General features: G+C 43.2%; 1 protein-coding gene across 1 annotated transcript; it reads left to right on the plus strand.

Annotated features, from left to right (window-relative positions):
* The first annotated feature begins 106 nt into the window (after window positions 1-106).
* On the plus strand, window positions 107-18381 carry LOC135912350 (uncharacterized). Its single transcript, XM_065444782.2, has 4 exons — window positions 107-278; window positions 705-852; window positions 2772-3052; window positions 7629-18381. The coding sequence occupies exons 1-4, from the start codon at window positions 264-266 to the stop codon at window positions 7914-7916; spliced, it is 732 nt and encodes a 243-aa protein (XP_065300854.2). The 5' UTR covers window positions 107-263; the 3' UTR covers window positions 7917-18381.
* The last annotated feature ends 1927 nt before the right edge of the window (window positions 18382-20308 follow it).

The following is a 20308-nucleotide window of genomic DNA, read 5'->3' on the forward strand; positions in this document are numbered from 1 at the left end:
AGTAATGCTATAATAATAAAAGACACCATGTTTTGGTTTAGTCGTAAGCGCGAACGAGTTCAGTAGAAAGGCGGTGCTGCTCTGAAACCGCTCATCCGAATCGCTAGCGCAGCGTTTTCAGGTTGGTTTCTTTTTTGGTTTTCAGTGGGCATTGGCCGCCGTTGAGCGGTCAACAAAATGCCGTCGGAACTGCCCTTCATACGTCGTTGCTGACTTTAGTGGTCCATATTAAGTTCCTTTAATCCATACATCACACGTACAAAATGGAGCACAAGCCGGTGAGTTAGTACAAATGATTGTTTTTGTCTTTGGATCGCCATAGTGCTCATGGTAGGAAAGGGTTTGACGGCCTTTTAATGACATTCGTTGATCTACCTTGCACTGTGTGTTTATAATTCAGTGTGAAAACTGATGTACACTTGGTTACTTCTGCTTTTCACACCCGGGATTCGTAGTCCGGCTTTCATTGATGCCGCAAGTTCCCACGATCGCACGACGCTGCTGTTCTGCGCGTTTCATAAGTGAATCAACTTCAACGCAAGCTGAATACTAACGAATATCTCGATAAAGCATAGGTATGGATCCCATTTTGTTTTGGTTTGGGTTGTGGATTGCTCTCAATACGGTATAACCCTTCTACGCGCCTGAAATGTGCGACGATGGAAGCGACACTGCAGTCTGACGGAATTTTTTTCTCTTTGCAGTTTCTGTGGAGTAACGACCGGCAGAAAATACTCATTGATTTTTTCAAGGAGAACGAATTTCTGTACAACCCTATTCATCCAGACTACAAGAAGAGGAGACTTCGAGACAAGAAGATTCTCGAACTGTGCAATACACTCGGGTGTTCAAGTGAGTAAACGCTGCATGGGGATGGGGTCTTCTTTGTGGCGAGTTCCTTCATATCAGTCGCAACATTAGCAGTTTGCAGGTAATAATGACATACAATAACAGGGCCGACCCCCGTCGATTGGTAACTGTGATCCATTATTAACAAAAATGTAATACTTCCACATTTTTTGTCTCAAGGGTGCACACCTCAGTGTACTTTAATTTTAAACTGTGTGTTTGATTCCTAACAACGTGCCCTCATTTGAACAAATAGTTCCAAGAACATTCACTAGTAGTACCAATACAGAGAAAGAAGTGCAGAACTAGAACATGCTCCATATGTACGGTGCGAGTCAAGTACACAGATTTTCAGATTTTTCAAAAAAACATTTTATTTCTTTGTTTGGTGGACCCGTAGTTGGAAACTTACGAGTCCATGGTGGTGTCCGTATGCTTTTTGATTGTACTGCAGTATTCAATTTCAGGGTTCATGACTAAGCATTCATGAAGTTCATCTTTTTCCTAAAATCTGGGGTCCTTACGCTTTTGTTCACAGGTGTAATATTGAATCGTTTCAAGCAGGAGCGTTTACTCACATCATAGTGAACAATTGCAGCGGAATCCACAATCCAGCAGAATCCTGCGCAGGTCATTATTTCATCGTGTGGCGACGAAAACTAAAGCTCCACTCACTGATACCACTGGGGTTTGAATTCAAGGTCACTATACTGAGTTGCAGCTGAAAACTATGTGCTGACCACTGGGCCGTCAACCAGTTTGCACTCATGCTTGACCCTTACTGTCACAAACAGTTATGTGTCATGCATGCTCGATAAAGAGCAGCGTGCACATGTGCATGTATTTTGGTGGCAACAGCAAATATCCTGTGCATGCAGGCATAGCTGCCGCTATCAGCAGCCTCTGTACAAGGTTGTAGATTTGATTCCCACCTGGATTCCAATGGTGGATAGAATGCTTGTGTGTTGGTGAAAAAGTGCTTGAGTAGATCTAGGTGTCTGATAAAGAACCTCAGCGGGTGAAAATTAATCGGAAGCACTCCATCTCATAGCGTCAGTGTTGCTTTAAATAAATGTGTGGTTTAGCATCTTGAAACTGCAATGTAGGTTATGTGGGATGCTGCAGTAGAGGGCTCCAGAGTATTTTGACCTCCTGGAGTTCTCTAATGTAAACCCAAAGCACAGCACATGGGCATTCTTGGATTCTGCCCTTTATCAGAAAGTGTTCGCGGCAGCCAGGATTTGAATACCCAATTTCGGGCTTAGCAACGCAACAACTCAGCCACTGAGCTATCATGCACTCCAAGAAAAAAATGACAGCCATTGAGACTTATAGTACCTGAACAATAAGCATCATTTATCTTGCATGCCTTTTTCTCCCCACATTTACAGGTCATAAATGGTACAGGCGCCCAAATCTTTAACTGGCGTGTGCGAGCGGGGACTTTTCCGGGCGTCAGCGCCGTATGACGGGGCGAGGCTGGAAACAGCCTAGCAGACGATTGGCCCAGCTGAGCGGGCTTTGTCCACATGCGCTTAGCTTCAGACTGTTTCCAGCCTCGCCCCGTCACACGGCGCTGACACACCGAAAAGTCGCCGCTCGCGCACGCCAGTTAAAGATTTGGGCGCCTGTACATGCATTATCAGCATGGCATAGCCTTCTTGACGGCAAAGTAGTGAGCCTAGAGTTTTCAAGAAAGAAAACGCAAGCAACACAGATAGTTATTGTTTGGAGACAAGATATGCCTTAACAGTTGTAAATTCTTTTAGAGTGTGGCACGTCCTCAGAATGTTAAACCACAAGGGGGAATAGATCAATCCTATTAAAAACGCAGGACTAACTTGCGAATTCTAATGTGTAAAATACAGAAGCAGAGCTTACATTTTCAGTTTCTTTCGCTTCATTCTGTCTCTCAAATGCAGTGCTGGAATGCAAGAACAAGTTCCACAACTTACGCACGTACTTCTTCCGCGAGTATAACAAGGTTCTCAAGCACAACGGGACGTGCAATGGAAATGGGGAGGAAACTTACACCTCCAAGTGGGACTTCTACGAGGACATGAAGTTTCTTAATGTGTGCTACCTTCCTCGAACTATGGAGATAGCGGCTGCTAATGAGAACAACCATGAGCCCCCGGCAGATCCCTCTGGCGCAGAAAACAACTGGGAAGTCAACAGCATTCTGGAGCCAGACTGCCTTATAGTAAGCCCCCCCACCCACCCACTGACTTATTTAATTGAATTTTTTTTTTTACGCACCTTTGGTGGTGCAGTGATATTGACTTTCTGCTGCTCATCACTATGGTATCAGTTTTATTAGAGGGCTGTGGCAGCTACGTTGGAATGTGGTACTGAACATCTATGCGGCAATTTCAGCACATGTTAAAAGGGCCCCGCTAGCAGTCTCGTGACGACACTCACTGCCAAGTGTTGGGTCGCAGTGCGTTCCTTGTATAGTCCTAAGGTGAATGCACAAAAAAAGGAATTATGGAAATTTACCTGGGCATACCAAAGTTATTCAACTTACAAATTCAATATGAAAGCAGAAAAAAATACATAGGCGTAACCTTTCACCTTCCACTCACTCAGAGCAGAGGCTTGTGCTGCTTTCATTCAAAATGCAGCTTGCATGTAGCGGTAGTAGAAGCTACCTTTCCATTTTGGCCTTCCCACAACAACCCTGCCCAACCAGGCCCAGTTAAACACTCTCAGTACCCCAAGTTGTCTGTTTTCTTTAGCATATAGCCATTGATTTACACCCAGTTGCCCAAGTTATAAAGTCAAACCAACTTGCAACAATATTGAAGTGGCAAGAAAATTACATTGCTTATAACGATTAGTTGTTGTGACCAGGTTGAAAAAACAAAAAAAAATGGAGGGGACCAACATCAAACATTTTAATTAGAAGTACAGTTGAACTCACTTATAACTGTGTGAATGCTTGTGTGTGCTCTATGGCAAAATAAACAAACTTACTGCAGTGTTCCCATAAATCTGGCTGTTAGGCATTCATGCTGAAAGGAAAAAGAATGCGAAATTTAGAAGAAAAAGAAACACGAACCATAGCCTCCGCATTGTGTGTCACACTTCAACGTGTTGTTATCACTGGCTTTGCTCAACAATAAGAGCAGAGCCATTTGCATACTGACGATGCCACCCGCACAGGTGGTGAAACACCTATGTTTTTGTTATATTTTATCGGAAGTTGTTGAGAGCAATGAAAAGCTGGGTGGCTTTTTTTTCTCTTCTTTCTGAGACAAATCATTCAGCAAATAAGGCTGAGCGCCTCTTCCCAACATTCCTTATAGCGCATAACATACTTTTTGCTGCCGCCAACCATGCTGATATTCTGTTCCAGAAAATGTTCCCCGGTTCAAAAGAAGCACAGAACTATGTATGTGCCCTTACGTAAGACTGCTGAAGTTGTGACAGCAATGACCGACGAAATCACAGGCGATGTTGTCTGACGTTTCCTTTCTAAAATGTTCTCAGTGTAGTAATGATGCTGGCAACGATGTCAAACTCTACCCGATTGTTTTGACGTTTGCCAACAGGATTGTTCATGCGTCTGCAATGCCCACCTTGGAACATGACTCATATTTGCATTTGCCTACCACATCTGCATTGTGTGCTTAAAATAGTTGTTTTCAGTTGAGACAGTCTTGAATACAGTTGAACCTCGCAATAACGAAATCAAGGGGGGGGGGACGCGAAAAAAATTTGCTTTTGCAAGAATTTCTTTGTCGTGAAATGAGACAGAACAGATAGGTAATGCATTGCAGAAAGAAACGTGACGTCAAAATACTGTTGGCCTACTTTGGCAGGCTTTGCTCGGGGATATGGAACCACACTGTGGCGGTACAAAGTGCGCCGCATGCGTCAGTCAGTAATGGCAGCACTGCTGTAGAGCAGCATTCTCGGTCAATCGCTTTCGGAGATACGATCACTTTTGCGAGATTTTGCGTAACTCGGCACCGGACGCGAAGCAACACCGCCCCAATCAAGCAGCGGCATTTGTTCAGTGCACGCTGGCACCTGTAGACGCTGCTGTGTCCGGTGACGAACGCGGAAGTGATCGTACCTCGTATACCCGAAGGCAATCAATCAAGATTATGGCCCCTTCGCACACCGAATCCGCACATGATGCCTGTCGGCTGGCACCAAAAGCAGTAGTTAATCTATTGCTTAATCACGGCCTGATGCGTGGCAGCCAACTTAAGACAACTCAAAGGGAAGCTCATTACTTTTCGAAGCGAGATCAGGATGCCTTAGAACACACACTTATAAAGCGAGATACAACAAGGAATAAGTATGCGCTTGCTGTGGTAAAGCTAGGGAAATAATGGAGCATGTTTTATTGAAATGTGAAGGTATGTGCTTAGCGGTTGATTTAGGCACCTCTGGCCTCCTTAAGCCCTTGAGATCAGTGAGAGCAGGAGGAAAGTGGGCATGTGCGCAATAGATATTAATAGGAGGCAATTTGAACATTGGTGGAAGAAAAGTACGAAAACGACAAACAGCGGAGGCACACAAAAACAGAGCTCCCAATAGGGGGTTCAGAAAGTTTGGTACAAGAGCTTGATGGCGCAGCCCACCACCCCATTCCGATGAACGCTCATAGCATCCAGCCATCTCCAGCGTCATAAACAATTCCATGTCAATGGGACGTGGATTTTCTTATTTTTGCTGCATTTTGCTAACCGAGGCGCACATTAAGCACTGCTCTAAGTGCGTAAAAACTGCTGTCACATGCCAGTAGCAACATGCATGCTGCCTCAAACGGGCGATCATCAAACAAGATGGTGGCCATGACTTATATCTGGTGCATGCAGTCACTCCCAATGCTTGGTTGTCTTTGTTAACAAAAATGGCTGTGCTGACGCAAGTGTAATGGGGTGGTATTTTACGCAATTTTAGTGCAAAGCAATTGCATTTGAGCACATTTTGGAGCCAGCTAGCCTCGCGAGAGCAGGTAATATGCGGGGTTACATTGCGGCAAATTTCGTTGGTGCGGGATTGTAGTACGGCGACGTTTCGTTGTCGAGAGGTATGAAATGCACTGAATCCTATGGGCGTTCGTGGGGGATGTGAAAATATTTCATTGTGGCGAGAATTTTATTGTCATAGCGTTTTGTAATCGCGGGTTTCAGCTGTAAAAATACTTATCCAATAAAATTAGCTTTGGCATTTTTCATGTAAGTTTACTATTTTTTAGCTGTAGTCCTATTATACGCAACTTTTTCAGTATTGGCAGGTATGCAAGTCAGTTAAACTGTATACTCGGCTTTTGTGTTCACGTGATCACTCTGTATACAGTCAAAACCACTTATAACAATATTCAAGTGGCAAGAAAATTGTATTCTTGTAACCAGTAATTGTTATAACCAGGTTGCGGAAAAAAAATGGACAGGACAGACATGATACCATTTTAGTGGAACAGAAAGAAGCGCAGTCATACCCACTTAATAACATTACCGGTTTCAAGAATAAGCAGATACAACATTGAGCAGCCACGGTACTTTGAACTTTAGTGTGTGTGCTATGGTAAAACAAGCTGCTTGCTGTAATGTTCCGCTGCCACGTTATTGGTTATGATAATTAAAACTGGCTACTGGGCGTATGCACCAGAAGGAGAAAGAATGCGAAATCCTGGAAAATAAATTTAAGAATGCACGAGCCATCGCCGCCGCCACGAGCCATCTCCTTTCTACTCTTCCCAAAGACAATTCAATGGCCAGCAGCGCTGTCTGCCAACAACATAAATGCTGTCAAACCTGCAGTGAAAATTCACTGTCCTTCCACTTATTTTTTAACAAAGCCCCATTTACTGCTTTGAAGCACAAAAGTTACTGGAACGCCAGCGTATATTATTGCTCACTTTGGGAACACACATCTCGAAACTGGTGTCAGCCTTAGAATTCGTTGCAAGTGCATATGCCTTGCAATCTCACTGGCTACAATTTGTAAATTGCAATATGTGCCGTAAGGGAATTAGTTGTAAACATAATTAGTAGTGATATATTGTTCATTAGCCAGCTATGCATTTCAATTTCTTGTGCAAATAATCTGCAGCTCCTCTAGTAATCCACATTTGTCGCAGGCAATCTTTAGAGATCTTGTATTGTCTAAACTGAAGCACCAGGTATAATGTGAGATTGTGCTTTATACATTTGAGTAAGTGTCACACCCATGCAAGAGCCACGCCTTCAACTTGACAGGTGAAAATTCATAAAGAAAATTTTAAAAAGAATCTTGGTACAGCTGCAGCTTGTCTGCACTTATATTCTGTGTGCATGGCCCGTGGTGGTCCTCAAACATTGCTCTGGAAAAAACCTTAAAAGTCAGACACACCTAACACGCCACGTATGACATGTAGGACGACTCTCTCCACGTGTGCTGCCAAACCAAACCTGAGCACCGGCGACATAGACAGTTGCGAACACTTAGACAGGGACAGTGCATGGTATGCATCAATAAAAAAAATATAAACAACAGTGTGCGCTCTTCTGGTACAAATAGATCATGCCAGTTATGCGAGGCAGGAAAAATGTGGCCAAAATGATCTGTCTCCATGTAAGTGGCAGCACCTTGTCATAATTATGGAAAGAAAGTGTGCCTCTCACGCAAGTGTATCTGGTAGGTACCCTACTGCATGCAGTCGAACAACACTTGGCTGGCACGTTCATGGCAGCATTGTCCGAAAACCGGGAATATATTTCCCCATTTTCAAGGCACGTTTTGCTGCCCCTTTAATTGCGTTGAAAAATGTAACTCTCCAGGATGAGTCCACCGAGGTGCTGGAGGCCGAGCAGGACAGCTCCAGCGTCTCGGAGCACCGTGCCCAGACGCCCCCGCACAAGCGGAGAAAACAGCAGGAGGAGCATTCCGCGACGTCGGCGACGCCTACCAGGAACAGTGTGCTGCTCGACGAGGAGCACTACTTTGGAATGTATGTCGCGGCTGCGCTCCGCACGTTCGATGCCTTGGCCCGTGACACGGCCAAGGTCAAGATCATGGACCTGATCATGCATTTAAGGCACAACGTCGACCCCAATCATAGGAAGTAGTGGCCAACGGGAAACCGCACCCTCGCTGTTGTGCACCCATCGTGTTCGCATACAAAGTAACAGAGGCAGCAATAATCGACGTGACGTGAGCGAGTGTCTTGCCGCCTGTTGTTTTAGTTTTCACTCGGTGACGAGTCTCCCGCCAGCACCTTGTTTCTCGAGCACGTTGAAGCATGCGTGGACTTGTTTTAACGCAGCATTGTAGTTGATATGTACGTAAAGATAAATTAAGTGAGGTCAGTGGTGTCGGTGAACTGTGTTGGTGGCATGCACAGCCATAATCGTAAGAGTCAAACGCACCCGCTGAGGTCGCTAAGCAGCTATGGTGTTCTGTGCAACTGATTGTGAGGTCATGGGTTTTGGTCCCCGCCCGGATGCCAATGGTGAATGAAATGCAAAAATGCTTGTGTGTGTTGCTTTGAGTGCATGGTAAAGAACTGCTAGTGGTCATAATGAAACAACTGTACATCTCCTAACTGTTGTCTTGCTTCGGGATGTTAAGTCACATCAGTCAATCGCAAATTAAATGCCCTCCCTTGCAAGCAAGCATCGAAAAGCCTAATATTTTCAGAAATCTTGCTTTACAATGCATGCTTAACGAAAAAATCATGGCACAGTGACCAGAATTCTAGTCAGCTTGTTCCACGATGAAACAAGCTGGAGCAAGTCAGCTTGTGCATTTTGTTCCAACTGCTATTTTTTATGGAGGAAGATGATTTGCATGCCGTGGTGGATTGAGGTCTGATATATGTTTTCTAATGTCACACAGCCCTTCCAACTTTGCATGTGTATGATGAGGGCAAAGAAGAGATGGTGAGAGCTTAATGGTCCATTTGCCACCACTGTGTATTGTACAGAGTAGTCACAGTTAAACCATAGGTCCACTTGCCACATACGGACCATCAAGTTGTTAAGTTGTCAAGTGGAACAGGGTGGGTACTTGGCCAGCGATTCCTGCAGCATAATCTCATAATAGTAACCCGTAGTTATCAGCAAAGTTTGCAGCTTGGTGCACTGTGCAATCAGGTTAACAGGATTAGCCACATCAGGACTCTCAGAATGCCACATTTTTACTGGCTGGTCAGTGTGGAAAATGTAATTATAAGTGACTTCACATTTTATTATCATAACTTTTTTTTGTCATTGTACCAATTACTACTATATAAGTGGGGCCGAAGAGTGCTAGTTGCACAAGTCATCACCTACAATGTGGAACCTCCAGCCTCTCGGTGCTCGAAGAATGCTGGTAACTATGGTCACTGAAGGCATCACTGGCCAACTATCTGCCCAGTCATTCCTTGCATCCTAGAGCACTGTACTTTTATTGTACTTCAAGTTTCACTGAGCTTCAACTTTTCACTACGTTCGTACCTAAAGGTCAATATTGGTGCCAATTTTATTTTCTAGAAACAGGCTTGTTTATTAAATCTTGGCACAATGATGTTCATTTGAAGGTAACTTAGTGCTGGAGAGGTACAAGTGCATGAAGGGTTATTTCTTACTTTCGAAACCTAGAGAGTAAGCACACTTTCTGCATGTACCAGGCATCTTGAGGTGCCTGCTTTCTAACAAACATGCCCTCAGAGTCGCAAGTGTTAAACTTATTTTCTATGTCAGGGAACATGGAAAAATGTCGAGCTTCAGCAGTCTGTTTATTTGGTTAGCTGTCTCCGCTGTTGATAAAACAGATGCCCAGCCAGTCAAAAGATCCTTGAGCAATTAGTACCACCTACAATGCAGCATATACTAAGAGGAAGGTATGGAATTGTTTGCTTTTGAGAAAAGGCTAACGATGGATGAGATTTATGTTTCGGTCTCTTACAAGTTGGTTAGCAAAGTGCTCATTTTCGAATACAAGAGAAATCTGCCATTAGGAATTATTCAACGAAAGCACTGTTTTATAGAAATTCTGAGAACACAGTTTTCACCAACCGATTGGAAGGAGAAGGCATGTGAAGAAAAAATGCCTGTCACGGCACAGCTTCTGACACTGCAGGGTTTGCAGGCTTAGATTCACATATGATGTAGGTAGAGGAAAAGGAAATTTGGGTTGCTCATAAGTAAATCAAAAAAGCACAGAAAACACAAAATACAGTGGATTTATGTGTAAGAACAAGCGGTCATGCATTAAATTAAAAGGCATAGTTACAGCTAACACACAACCACGATGAATCGGTTTCTGTATACAGATGCAAAGTAATTAATGAATGTGAGAACTTATAACACTTAAAAGGCTATGAATGTGCGCTAGTTCATATGAATCCATCATTAAAAACAGTATGAAATGGACGCGGACAAGGAAAGAACACAGGCCAAGCGCTTGTCGTGTGTGCCTCCCTTGTCCAAGTTTATTTCAAGCTGTTTTTACCGATGTATCACAGTAGGTTGCTACTCGGAAGAAAAACATTTAAAACAGTGAAAGTGGTAAATCTTAGTCACATCATCAAAGCCGATTGCATCCATACTGAAACGTACCTGTATGCTCTCCACTGATTCTGTTTCTCGTGTACCATTCTTATGGTACTATTGAAGATTTTGTAACAATTCAGCTTCATTGTCATAAGAAGGGTATGGTAGACATACAGAATTATTGCACTGTGTAAGGGCCTTATCATTATTGATGACCGGGTGTGATCAATTTCTGGGAAACCGGCTGCTTCACAGGCACAACAGGTAAATTTCGAAACTTTTTTAACATGATAACAAGACGAATACAAAGGCAGCAATGTAAAACTAGCAGTGGGAAAGCCCAAAGTCTCCCAGATGTGGCGGACTGCATTAAAGGGACCCTGAAACGATCTTGAAGATTTTCTACAAACGTACTGAGTCATTAGAGTAGGTCCTTCTGATAATTAATTGACGTATCTAAGTGCTTCCCGTAAAACGTGTAATTTATTGTAAGGTTTTAAAAATGCACATGGCTGCCGATCGCAGCACACTGCGTGGCGGAATTTTCAGCCGCCCCTACCCGTATGACGCAAATCACCCATATGACGTCAGTGGGGCCAGCTATCAGATTGGCTGACCAGGGCGTGTGATCGATAACTTTTCCAACTTTATGGCAAGCAAATAATGTTCGTAATAGTTGAAATGTTAGTTAATTTGTTTTATAAAAAGAAAGTAACATAAAGGAGAAAGTATAAAGAACAATTTTTCAGTACACTTAAGCACTTCTGGCGCACAGCAAGTGTCCTCTGCTTGTGTTACGTGCTCTGTCTTTGACGAGAGCTCTGCCGTCAGTGTTGGTCTGTCTTTTCGCGAGCGCTATGATTCGACTTTGTTGTGTTTTGGACTGCAAATGTAGCGACTGGCAATATGTCAAGCTGTGACATCGTGTCCCTCTGCAAGCCAGTAGACGAGTGGACTGGCTACAGCGCATCGGTCTGCCGCTATCCGATCGGCACCAGGATTTGCACGATTGCGGCCATCACTTAACACCTGAAGATTACTAACACAATAGCATTTCACGAGTCTGGTATTAGGGTAAACGCAAGCACAAAGGGGACAGGGCCTGACTGTGTCCCCTTGCGTGTCATTTCATGGGATGAACAGAAGCACAAATGTGAATGGTCTGCACGGTGCAGCCACCTGGTGGCATAGAGCTCAACCACACACAGTGGCAGTAACAAAATGTATACTTCTTTGCTGCTGGTGTAAATTTTTCGCGGTAGTGTAATCGTTAACACATTGTTTTTGTAAATGTTTAAAATGTTTTACACTTGGTTAGAGCAATATTAGCTCTTTCTTTGGCTGGTTAAGCTCTGCCCCAATGGGTGGCTGTACTGTGGAGACCTATCAGGCAGCTCACGTACGTCTACGCTAAAGTTCCTTCATCAGCTTGAGTTTATGCTTCCACCGTTCTGTCGAAACGTTCCGCTAGTGTGTGGTTAACGAAATACCAGACATGTTCGGTGCTGCGACAGAATGCTCACAATGCACGCTGCTTCGATAGCTCTCGCTTGCGGTCGACAGACAAGCGGCTAGCGGAGAGGTTTCGTGAGGGCAGGGGCAGGTTCCAAAATAACCGGAAATGGACGATCTGACGTCGCATCATGACGCAGAACCAGTGAAGGCAGAGCTTAGCCCCGATGGCTCGGCGAACGAGTTGAGGAGGAAAAGCATGGCTAGGGAGGAGGGTAACTTGTAATCGCTTGTAGCTCCATTAATACGTAACGCTTCACTTAAATTGTGGTGCAAATGTTCTGCTTAAGCTGTACCCTACGTATCTACAAAATTTGTTTTAACCATTTCAGGGGCTCTTTAAAATATTGCTGTGCTTGCCCAGTGCCAACTGGAAATACAATTGGAATGATCATGAACATGCATTCTGGCACATGTATCAGTTTGATGGTATTGTTAAAATGATTTCAGAGTTAATTTTAAGTGGTATGTGTGTGTTTGATGGCAACGGTATTAATGTAAACCATCAGCAGTCAAGCTTTAGTTAGAAGTAAGACTGATAAGGCTGAAAGATTGAGCAGCTTATTGTCGTATGGTGTACATCATAAAATGTGCGTGCATTGGGAGCATGGAGTTACTGGAGCATGGACATTAGACTATGTTACAATTATTTTGGCTAGAAATTTTGCTCTATTGAACACATCTTGCCCTGTGGCATATATAAGTACCTAACTAAAAGCATACATAAAACATGCAAGTTATGCTCAACAGGTTCAACTGTCACAGCAATAGAGTCATGCTAGGAAATTAGTAGTGCGATGTGATCACTGCATATTGGTACTGGTATCTGTGTATGTTATTTCTCATTGTCCACAGTGTGAACTGATGAAGGTGTCGATAAATACAGCATAGTTACTGTATTTTCTGAAACATAACACGCACCTGGATATTAAGGAGTGCAAGTACGAAGTGGACATACCTGCGAATGCAATTTCATGGCATCACACAGTGAGTGCACTGTTGTGTGATGCTACATGCAAAGGCAAAATTTGCTCCTGAATTTGCACTGCAACACTGTGTGAATGCGCATCCGGCTTTAATAGATAGCAGTGGTGAAAAAGTGGTCACAATCAACCATGCCAAGCATGTTTGTTTACGGAGCTTTGCTGCCTGCTGACAATTGCGCCGAGTTGCTTTTGTGAAAATATGGCCGTTGTATTGGATTATTTGGGGATTGTAGGCTCGCAATGGCTGTATATATGTAATTTTTCTTTTCTTTTTCGCAGGTTGTAATTGCAGGTGTAGGTCATACATAGGGGCAGGTTCTATGTAAAAAAAAAAATATTGTAAAATTTGTCAAAGGTATGGGGCTTGAAAATCTTCATTTAGTGTGATATTCTCTCTCTCTCTCTCTCCCACTTCTCTAATTTTGGTGCAATGAATGTACATGAACTCCAAGCCACCATTCAATTGATCACAAAAGCTGATTTTTGGTAAAATGTTTAAGAGTAAGTACAGTGATTTACTGGCTTTAGTGCTCACAAAGTTGATTGGGAGTCAGCAAAATGATGATGTTACTTACTTGTAAGTTTGTGGTGTAGTACAATGTGACTCCTAAGGTTCTCACACTTTTGTGGGAAAGCATGTGTAAACATTCATTTAGGTGAGAGCTATGGTTTCTGTGGTTGTGATGTAAAATATTGTGTTTCTAGCAGTGCATTTGTGCAGCTATTCTATGCTCCATGTTGCACTTAGCAAGCTACACTGTTGCTGCTGCATTACTATTTACAAATACATTGCGACTGCTGCTGTACACTAGTGCACCATTTGGTTAAAGAGGGCAGGAGACCATATCGCAACTCTATACTTTCTTATTATCCACTCGCCAAGCCTAACCGCGCTCTATCTTCTTTTTTTCTCTCCGACTTCCACCCAACATTCTGTAAAAACATGATTGTTGTAACTGGCGAAAAAGAGAAATTTTTATAGGGAAATATGTTATTTCTACCAATATACCAGACCACTTACATGAACACACCAGCCACGCTCTTAAAAATTGCACAATCTCTAGGGTGCGATTTGGTTTGACAACAATAATCATAGTCTGTGCACAATTTCATTCCTTAACACTACAGGCCTGGTACGTTCTTGTCAGGAATGCCATGTGTGCCATGAATGCCATGTATGCCAGCATTACACCTTAAATGATGTTATATGTTAATGCATTCTTAACTGTGCACCCGGAAGGGTGCACAGCTGTATTGCACTCTTTAAAAATATACACCCTTGTATGAATGCTGTACACCCTAAATGTGAAAAGGTGTATATTTACGGTTGTACATCCTAAACGGTGTATGTAATGTGCAGTTGTATTTCTTTTATGCCGTAAGGGGTGTGCAGCATATGAATGTGCATTATTGAGTTGAACCTGAGCGATGGCCTATTGCAATAATTCAGTTTTGCATGAGAATTACAGGTAATTTGGTAACAGTGGTAACCAAGTGTGTGCTAGTTGCGACTTGTAGTTATGGAGCTACACCTTTAGGGACCTGTAACTGAAGGTCAGATCACTTGGGGTGAGTGTGGCTGCGCAACTAGGCACAGCTTGAAGGCCTTGTCACTGGCATTGTTTGCAGCCACTGATGTTAGGTTGTGTCAATTGGAAGGGACTGCATCATCATAGTATTCTGAAGAGACATGGTAAATTGCAAATCAATTCGTGCTTGCAAAAGCGGAGCACAGCTTACAGTGGCAGTCGAGGGTGTCAGGCAGCAGTGTAGCTTCGACCGAGCAGTGCACCAGGTATGGTAAGATAAGGAAGTATGCGCTGTGTCCAGAGTTGTGCATTTTAGAGGAAGTAAACTACCGACGTGCTCCATAGTTGACAACGAGAAGTTGACATTACATTCCCCTGGTGTGGTCTGCCTGCCGTAGCATCATTCACACATTCACTTGGCACACAGCATGTGTATCTTGCTCAGGTCAGGGTGTCATCAGTCCTCTAGGGTCGTGTTATTTGCATTAGCACTCCCTGGGTTGTACTCTCAGTCAGTGACTTTTCGTAACAATTTCACATGATGGAGGATGTGGTGCACAACCTCAAATAGTCATGAGCATACCTTGATGCCACAAAGTTTTGGTTGCCCATCATGCCAATGCATCAAACGCTGACACAATGCAGGAATAATGTTAGTGATGAGTGTTCCTGCTATTACGCTTGTTCTGTAAAGAGACTTAGCTGCGTGAGCCCATTACCGCACCCAGAAACTAATATACTCAGAACTCAGATCATATGATAACGCGATCGTGGTGATTCCCTGGATGCCCATCGCATTTATTCCTGGAGAAAACATGCTAAATTCTCTAATATGTTATCTTCACCAAAATTAAGACAAGGCATGCTGACTAAAAGTACATTACATTTAAAAGTGCACTACCCTGATGTTCACTAAAAACTGGTTAAAAAGTGACACTTGCTCTGAAACTGCAGCTTTGCCTCGCAATGTCAGGGTAACATTAAATAGAATCATGATAATGAAAGATAAATACACAACAGTATAATATAATTGGACACCCAATATTAACTCCACAACTTTACGAGGGTTGATATTTCACCTTGCACTTGGCCATAGTAACACATTTATAGCACAACAGAAGAGGAAAGCAAGCATGAACAGGGAGAACACAAAACAAGTGGTAACTTTCAGCATATGTCTTTCTTTTAAACAAGGTGCACATACATATATTGACAATGCCTATACTTTATTACATATACCATGTTCTGTCAAAACAAACATACAACTCACGCAGATAATATTGACATATAAAATGACATATAAAGTTCCTTTAGGATGGAGTGCTTGTGCACTCGGAACTTGAACTTTGAAATTTTTCCCATCTTATTTGTTGTTAGACTGTCTTCCTGTCTCGGCACAGTAGAACAACATTGAAAAGGGGGCTTGGATCTGCATGCTCTGCCATGTCCTCTGTCGTGTCTTCTAGTGACGTTACTGCAGTTCACTCTTAGCAGGTCATTCACCCCAGCCCCACTTCTCCGACATGATGCTTGTCACAGCAAAGACATACCTAGTAAGTCATAACAATTCACAGAAAGCATTATGTGCCATTTGTTGCAACCACACCTTTTGCCAGGTATTTCACACACTGTTTGCCAAGTTGCATGGGGTCGGAAGCACTAAGATTAGCATGTCCTGCCTCACGACCCCCACTCCCTTTCTCAAGCCCCTTCCCAATTAGGCAAGCGATATCGTGCTATTGTTGTGCACCACTTTTTTTTTTTCTAAGGGGCCTAAACTCCTGAAACGCTAGCTAGCTCATATGATGTCCCAAGGAACTTTTCAACTTGCACCTGAATGTTCAGGGGGGCAACCTCCGACCAACATCTAAGAGAATTGGCAGTAGAACAACATGTCTCTTGGTGAGAATGTTTCCAAGTCAAACACTGACACAGGTAATTTTTTTTTTAATTGCTTGGGTTTTATGTGCTAAAGCCACAGTATGATTATTAGGCATGCCATGGGCTCCAGAAATGATTAATACCTGGGGATCTTTAACTTGCACCGAATGCGCGGTACATGGGCGCTTTCGCATTTCACCCCCATCAAAACGTGGCTGCTGCAGCTGGGATTTTACCCCGCAACCCTGTGCTTAGCACCTCAACGCCATAGCCACTAAGCCCCCGAGGCGGGTCTGACACAAGTACTGTCTGTTCTTGTTTCACTGTTGCATAAATCTGTCTTCTCGACAATAAATGAGCTGACACGTTTCATTCATTTCTATTAGGCCAGCAAAATAAAGCGAGACATATATGAGTGGGACTTGGCATTATTAATATAAACTGCTAGTACAAATGTAGCTCAATATCGGGAGTTGAAGGCCAACTGCTACAGAAGTTTTGGCCCTGTAAAAAGCCTAGTTTCAGATAGCGTTGATGTTGGGCAGCGTTCATGCAATATACGAATGAATGTGTCACAAAAGGCTTGCAAAAGTAGACGTTTGTGCTGAAAAAAAAAAACAGATGCTGATGTTGCTGCTCGCCGAAAGTGATGCATGACTCGGATTGTGCTGTTCCTCCGCACGAGGTCAGAGATTAGGTGCCACACGTAGTTGTCTGTGGCATGCTTGAAGATCTTGGAGGGGACGTTCCGGGACTTTTTCATTGTCTGCTTAGGGGGCTATTTAAACGCTGCTGCTAAGAAAATTAAACAACTACCAGCCGTGCAGTTTTGCCAAGTCTGTTTCAGTAGTATGTACTGCCAATTCTATAATCAATTTAATGTAAGCGAAATTTCGTTGCAGTTGACACCTTGAAGGGTTGGTCATACCTTGGACTGTGTTCCTTGTTGATGACATTGAAGAACGGTTTTTTCAGTGCGTGCGGGCTTGCTAAACTAGCAACAACGTGCAACACCAAATGTACTTAGAGGTGACATTAATTCTCATCAGCATTTGTTTCATGTCACATAATTGCTGAGTACAGAGATAGGATGGGCAGCAGAAAAGTTGTGGCATCGATGAATACTCATTGACTCTGAGGGCGTTGCACTGAATGTTGCTTCTACGAAAAGGAAATAATTCAACATGTAGCCCCCGATTTTACCAGGAGTGCTGTGTCGTGCAAAGCTGAGCACTCCCCAGGAAATATCGGTGTCAAATCCTCTTTTGGGAGTAGCACTATTTTAGTTTTTGTTTTGTTTCCTAATGAGTTCTGTTGTTGACTTCCTGCTATTTAAAAAAGAAGGAACAATGACATTTTTTTATTGAAATCATTGTTGTGTTCAGATGCGAGTTCGAAGGCTTCAAATTTAAGACTACAATTCACCTGTTTCTTTTTTTTTTCTGGCGATATTGCCTTTTTTAATGTATGCACCAAAGGTATGTGTTTCTTGGAACATCATAGTTGAGGGCGTGCTCTTGCCTATGTATGCCTTAGTTGCCTAAAACTTTTTTCAGTCATGCTCATTATCTTGTAATTAGAACAACTATTTATGAACACACGTCTGCACCGCCTCATTTTTCTGAAAATTTATATTCATGACTCTACCTCAGTATGGTAAGCCCCTTTCTTTATCTTATGTAATGGCCCTATGATAATATGACGCAGCCGTCTAATTTTTCAGGTCACAGGACATGTTGTGCCATGGTGACATAAAAAACATTGAAACTGCCTTTTTCTCGTGTGTTGTAAGCCCTTCATGTTTCTTATTGTGATATTTTTCCGTGCAACCAATACTCCCAAGAGTTTGCTTTTTGAACTCTTGTTTTTACTTGCAATATTTATTGACATTCCCACATTCATCAGACGCATCTTGACTGGTTGAAGTGTTTTGAAGTCATTTCTTGTGTTTTTTATCTCATGGTGTGTGACTGGAACATGTGTTACAAATGTCATACATGGGCTGTTCTTTCTTTTTTTTTTTGCTGTTGTGTTTCTGTGTTGGTAATGTCTACATGATATTTTTTGTGGTGTGAGCATGTCTGTTCATGTCTCTCATTAGAGGACGTCCTTCATAGGTGAAATAAAGCAGATGTGTCAATTCTTTGAGCCTTTTGTGTTGTGTCTGTTACTGTCAGTACAAGTGATAAAGTGTAACTGCTCTTGCTTTTAGGTAGTGTTTATGCAGCATTGTTATTGGCTCTATTACAGGAAGATAATCTTGTGCCTTATACGAACTGAATGAAATGTAAACATGCTTTGGCAGTACATTTAGTTTTAACTGAAGGTTTGCTTTTGTAGGGCAACATTCTGCATTCTGCCTTCCGCTGCTGGCATGAGCCTTGTGCGCATGCTACTTGAATCACAATAGCATTCACGCTGAGGTGCTTTGTGTATGCACTTGTTTGAATGGAATGGCCAATAAGCGTCAAGATGATGTTACCTAACATTTCGCTGCGTGCTGACCAACCATTGTGGTCTCATGCCTGCGTCACCACTGGCGATGCTTCTCATCATGCCACTGGTGTGGGACGCCTGGTAGCTGCCAGGACATGGTTCCTTCTATCCAGCAGAGATTGTTTTCCATGGTGCGTCGCACCAACATGTCGCACGTGCATCCACTATGAATGCCATAACCTTCTGGTGAAACAGCAGAATTTTGCCTTTCTCAATGCAAAAAGAAAAAAATTTGGGAGAACCCATTTCATGATGACTGTCGACAGTAATGCGTTAGCATTGAATTGATAATAGCCACGCAATGCGTGGCTATTATCAATTACCGCCATCAGAATGCCGCCATTATATTACCGCCATCAGAATGCGTTATGTACGAGATGTGTACTACAGTGGGACTCTTCTTTCGCGCTTCCCCAAGGACACTTGGAGCCATCTGGATATGTGTCATTCTGTCTGGGCTCGTATTCAACGACTCTCTTTGATGTTAGCCCTGGTCACTGTGTGTTTGCCAATAAGTGTGTGCCGCTCTTCACCGAACGTCTTTGTCGAGAACTGGGGTAACTAAATATGTGCCACTGGAAATGTGCCGCTCTAAAATTACACAAAGGTCCCTTAAATTTCTCCGGTGCTAAGCATAATTGAACCCACGACACAAGCGTTTCAAGGACAGCAACCCGACACATCAGCAGGCTGCGTCACCAATGGACTGGGTTCATGCTGCTTTTCAATTAATGCCTTTCACGCCAACGCTTTAGTGAACTGTGCTATCAATGCACGGAATAATTGCTGCTCTTTGATACTCGTGCCTACTTGCTTCACTTAGTATTTGCCACTAAGTTCAGTAATCAGTGGTTAAGTAATCATTTTCAGTGTTTCTAATTGGGCCATGAAAAGACAGACAGACACACAAAAAACTTCATTGAGGTCCTGAGGGGCTAGCAATTCAGTACTTTCCTGGCCGGCGCATAGACGAGTGAAAACGGAACGGAACTGGACAAGCACCACTTTATTTAATCTATTTCATAATACGAGGATGTTTCTTGCAAGGAGTGGCTGAGTGCAAGTGACAATTTAACTGAGGAGTGCTTTCGTCATAGGGCAAGTGCTTGAAGGTCCCGGGGGAGTCTCTAATCATGTCCTGCATTTAGCTCGGTTTATCGATTATTAAGGCTCTGTTCGCGATAACATTGACGCCTTAGAGATTCTCGAGCACTAATCTATCACTTTAGGTCCACTTGGTATTTTTTGTCTTTAGTGTCCCTTTAACTCTGCCTCCACTGTGCGACCTCCTCGCCTCCTCCTCGCCCCTTGCGCGTACTCTGCGCGGGAAGCAGTTTCGCGCCCGTTTTTCGGCGCGACGATTGATCTCCTTGCCGTTGCCCTTGGAAACGTAAGGATCTTGCCAGCGCCTCCTCTGTTTCTTTTCAATGCCAGGCTGATGTGCGGCCGATCCGGCCGTTCCTCACACTCTCCTATCGTGCTTTCCATAGAGTTTCTAAATAAATACTAATATGAAACTCTATGGTGCTTTCCTACTCTCCCCCGTCGGCTAAGGTTCGCATCTGCTTTACGGTAGTGG

This window comes from Dermacentor albipictus, chromosome 6 (genome assembly GCF_038994185.2).
Source record: "Dermacentor albipictus isolate Rhodes 1998 colony chromosome 6, USDA_Dalb.pri_finalv2, whole genome shotgun sequence".
Classification (NCBI taxonomy): Eukaryota; Metazoa; Arthropoda; class Arachnida; order Ixodida; family Ixodidae; genus Dermacentor; species Dermacentor albipictus.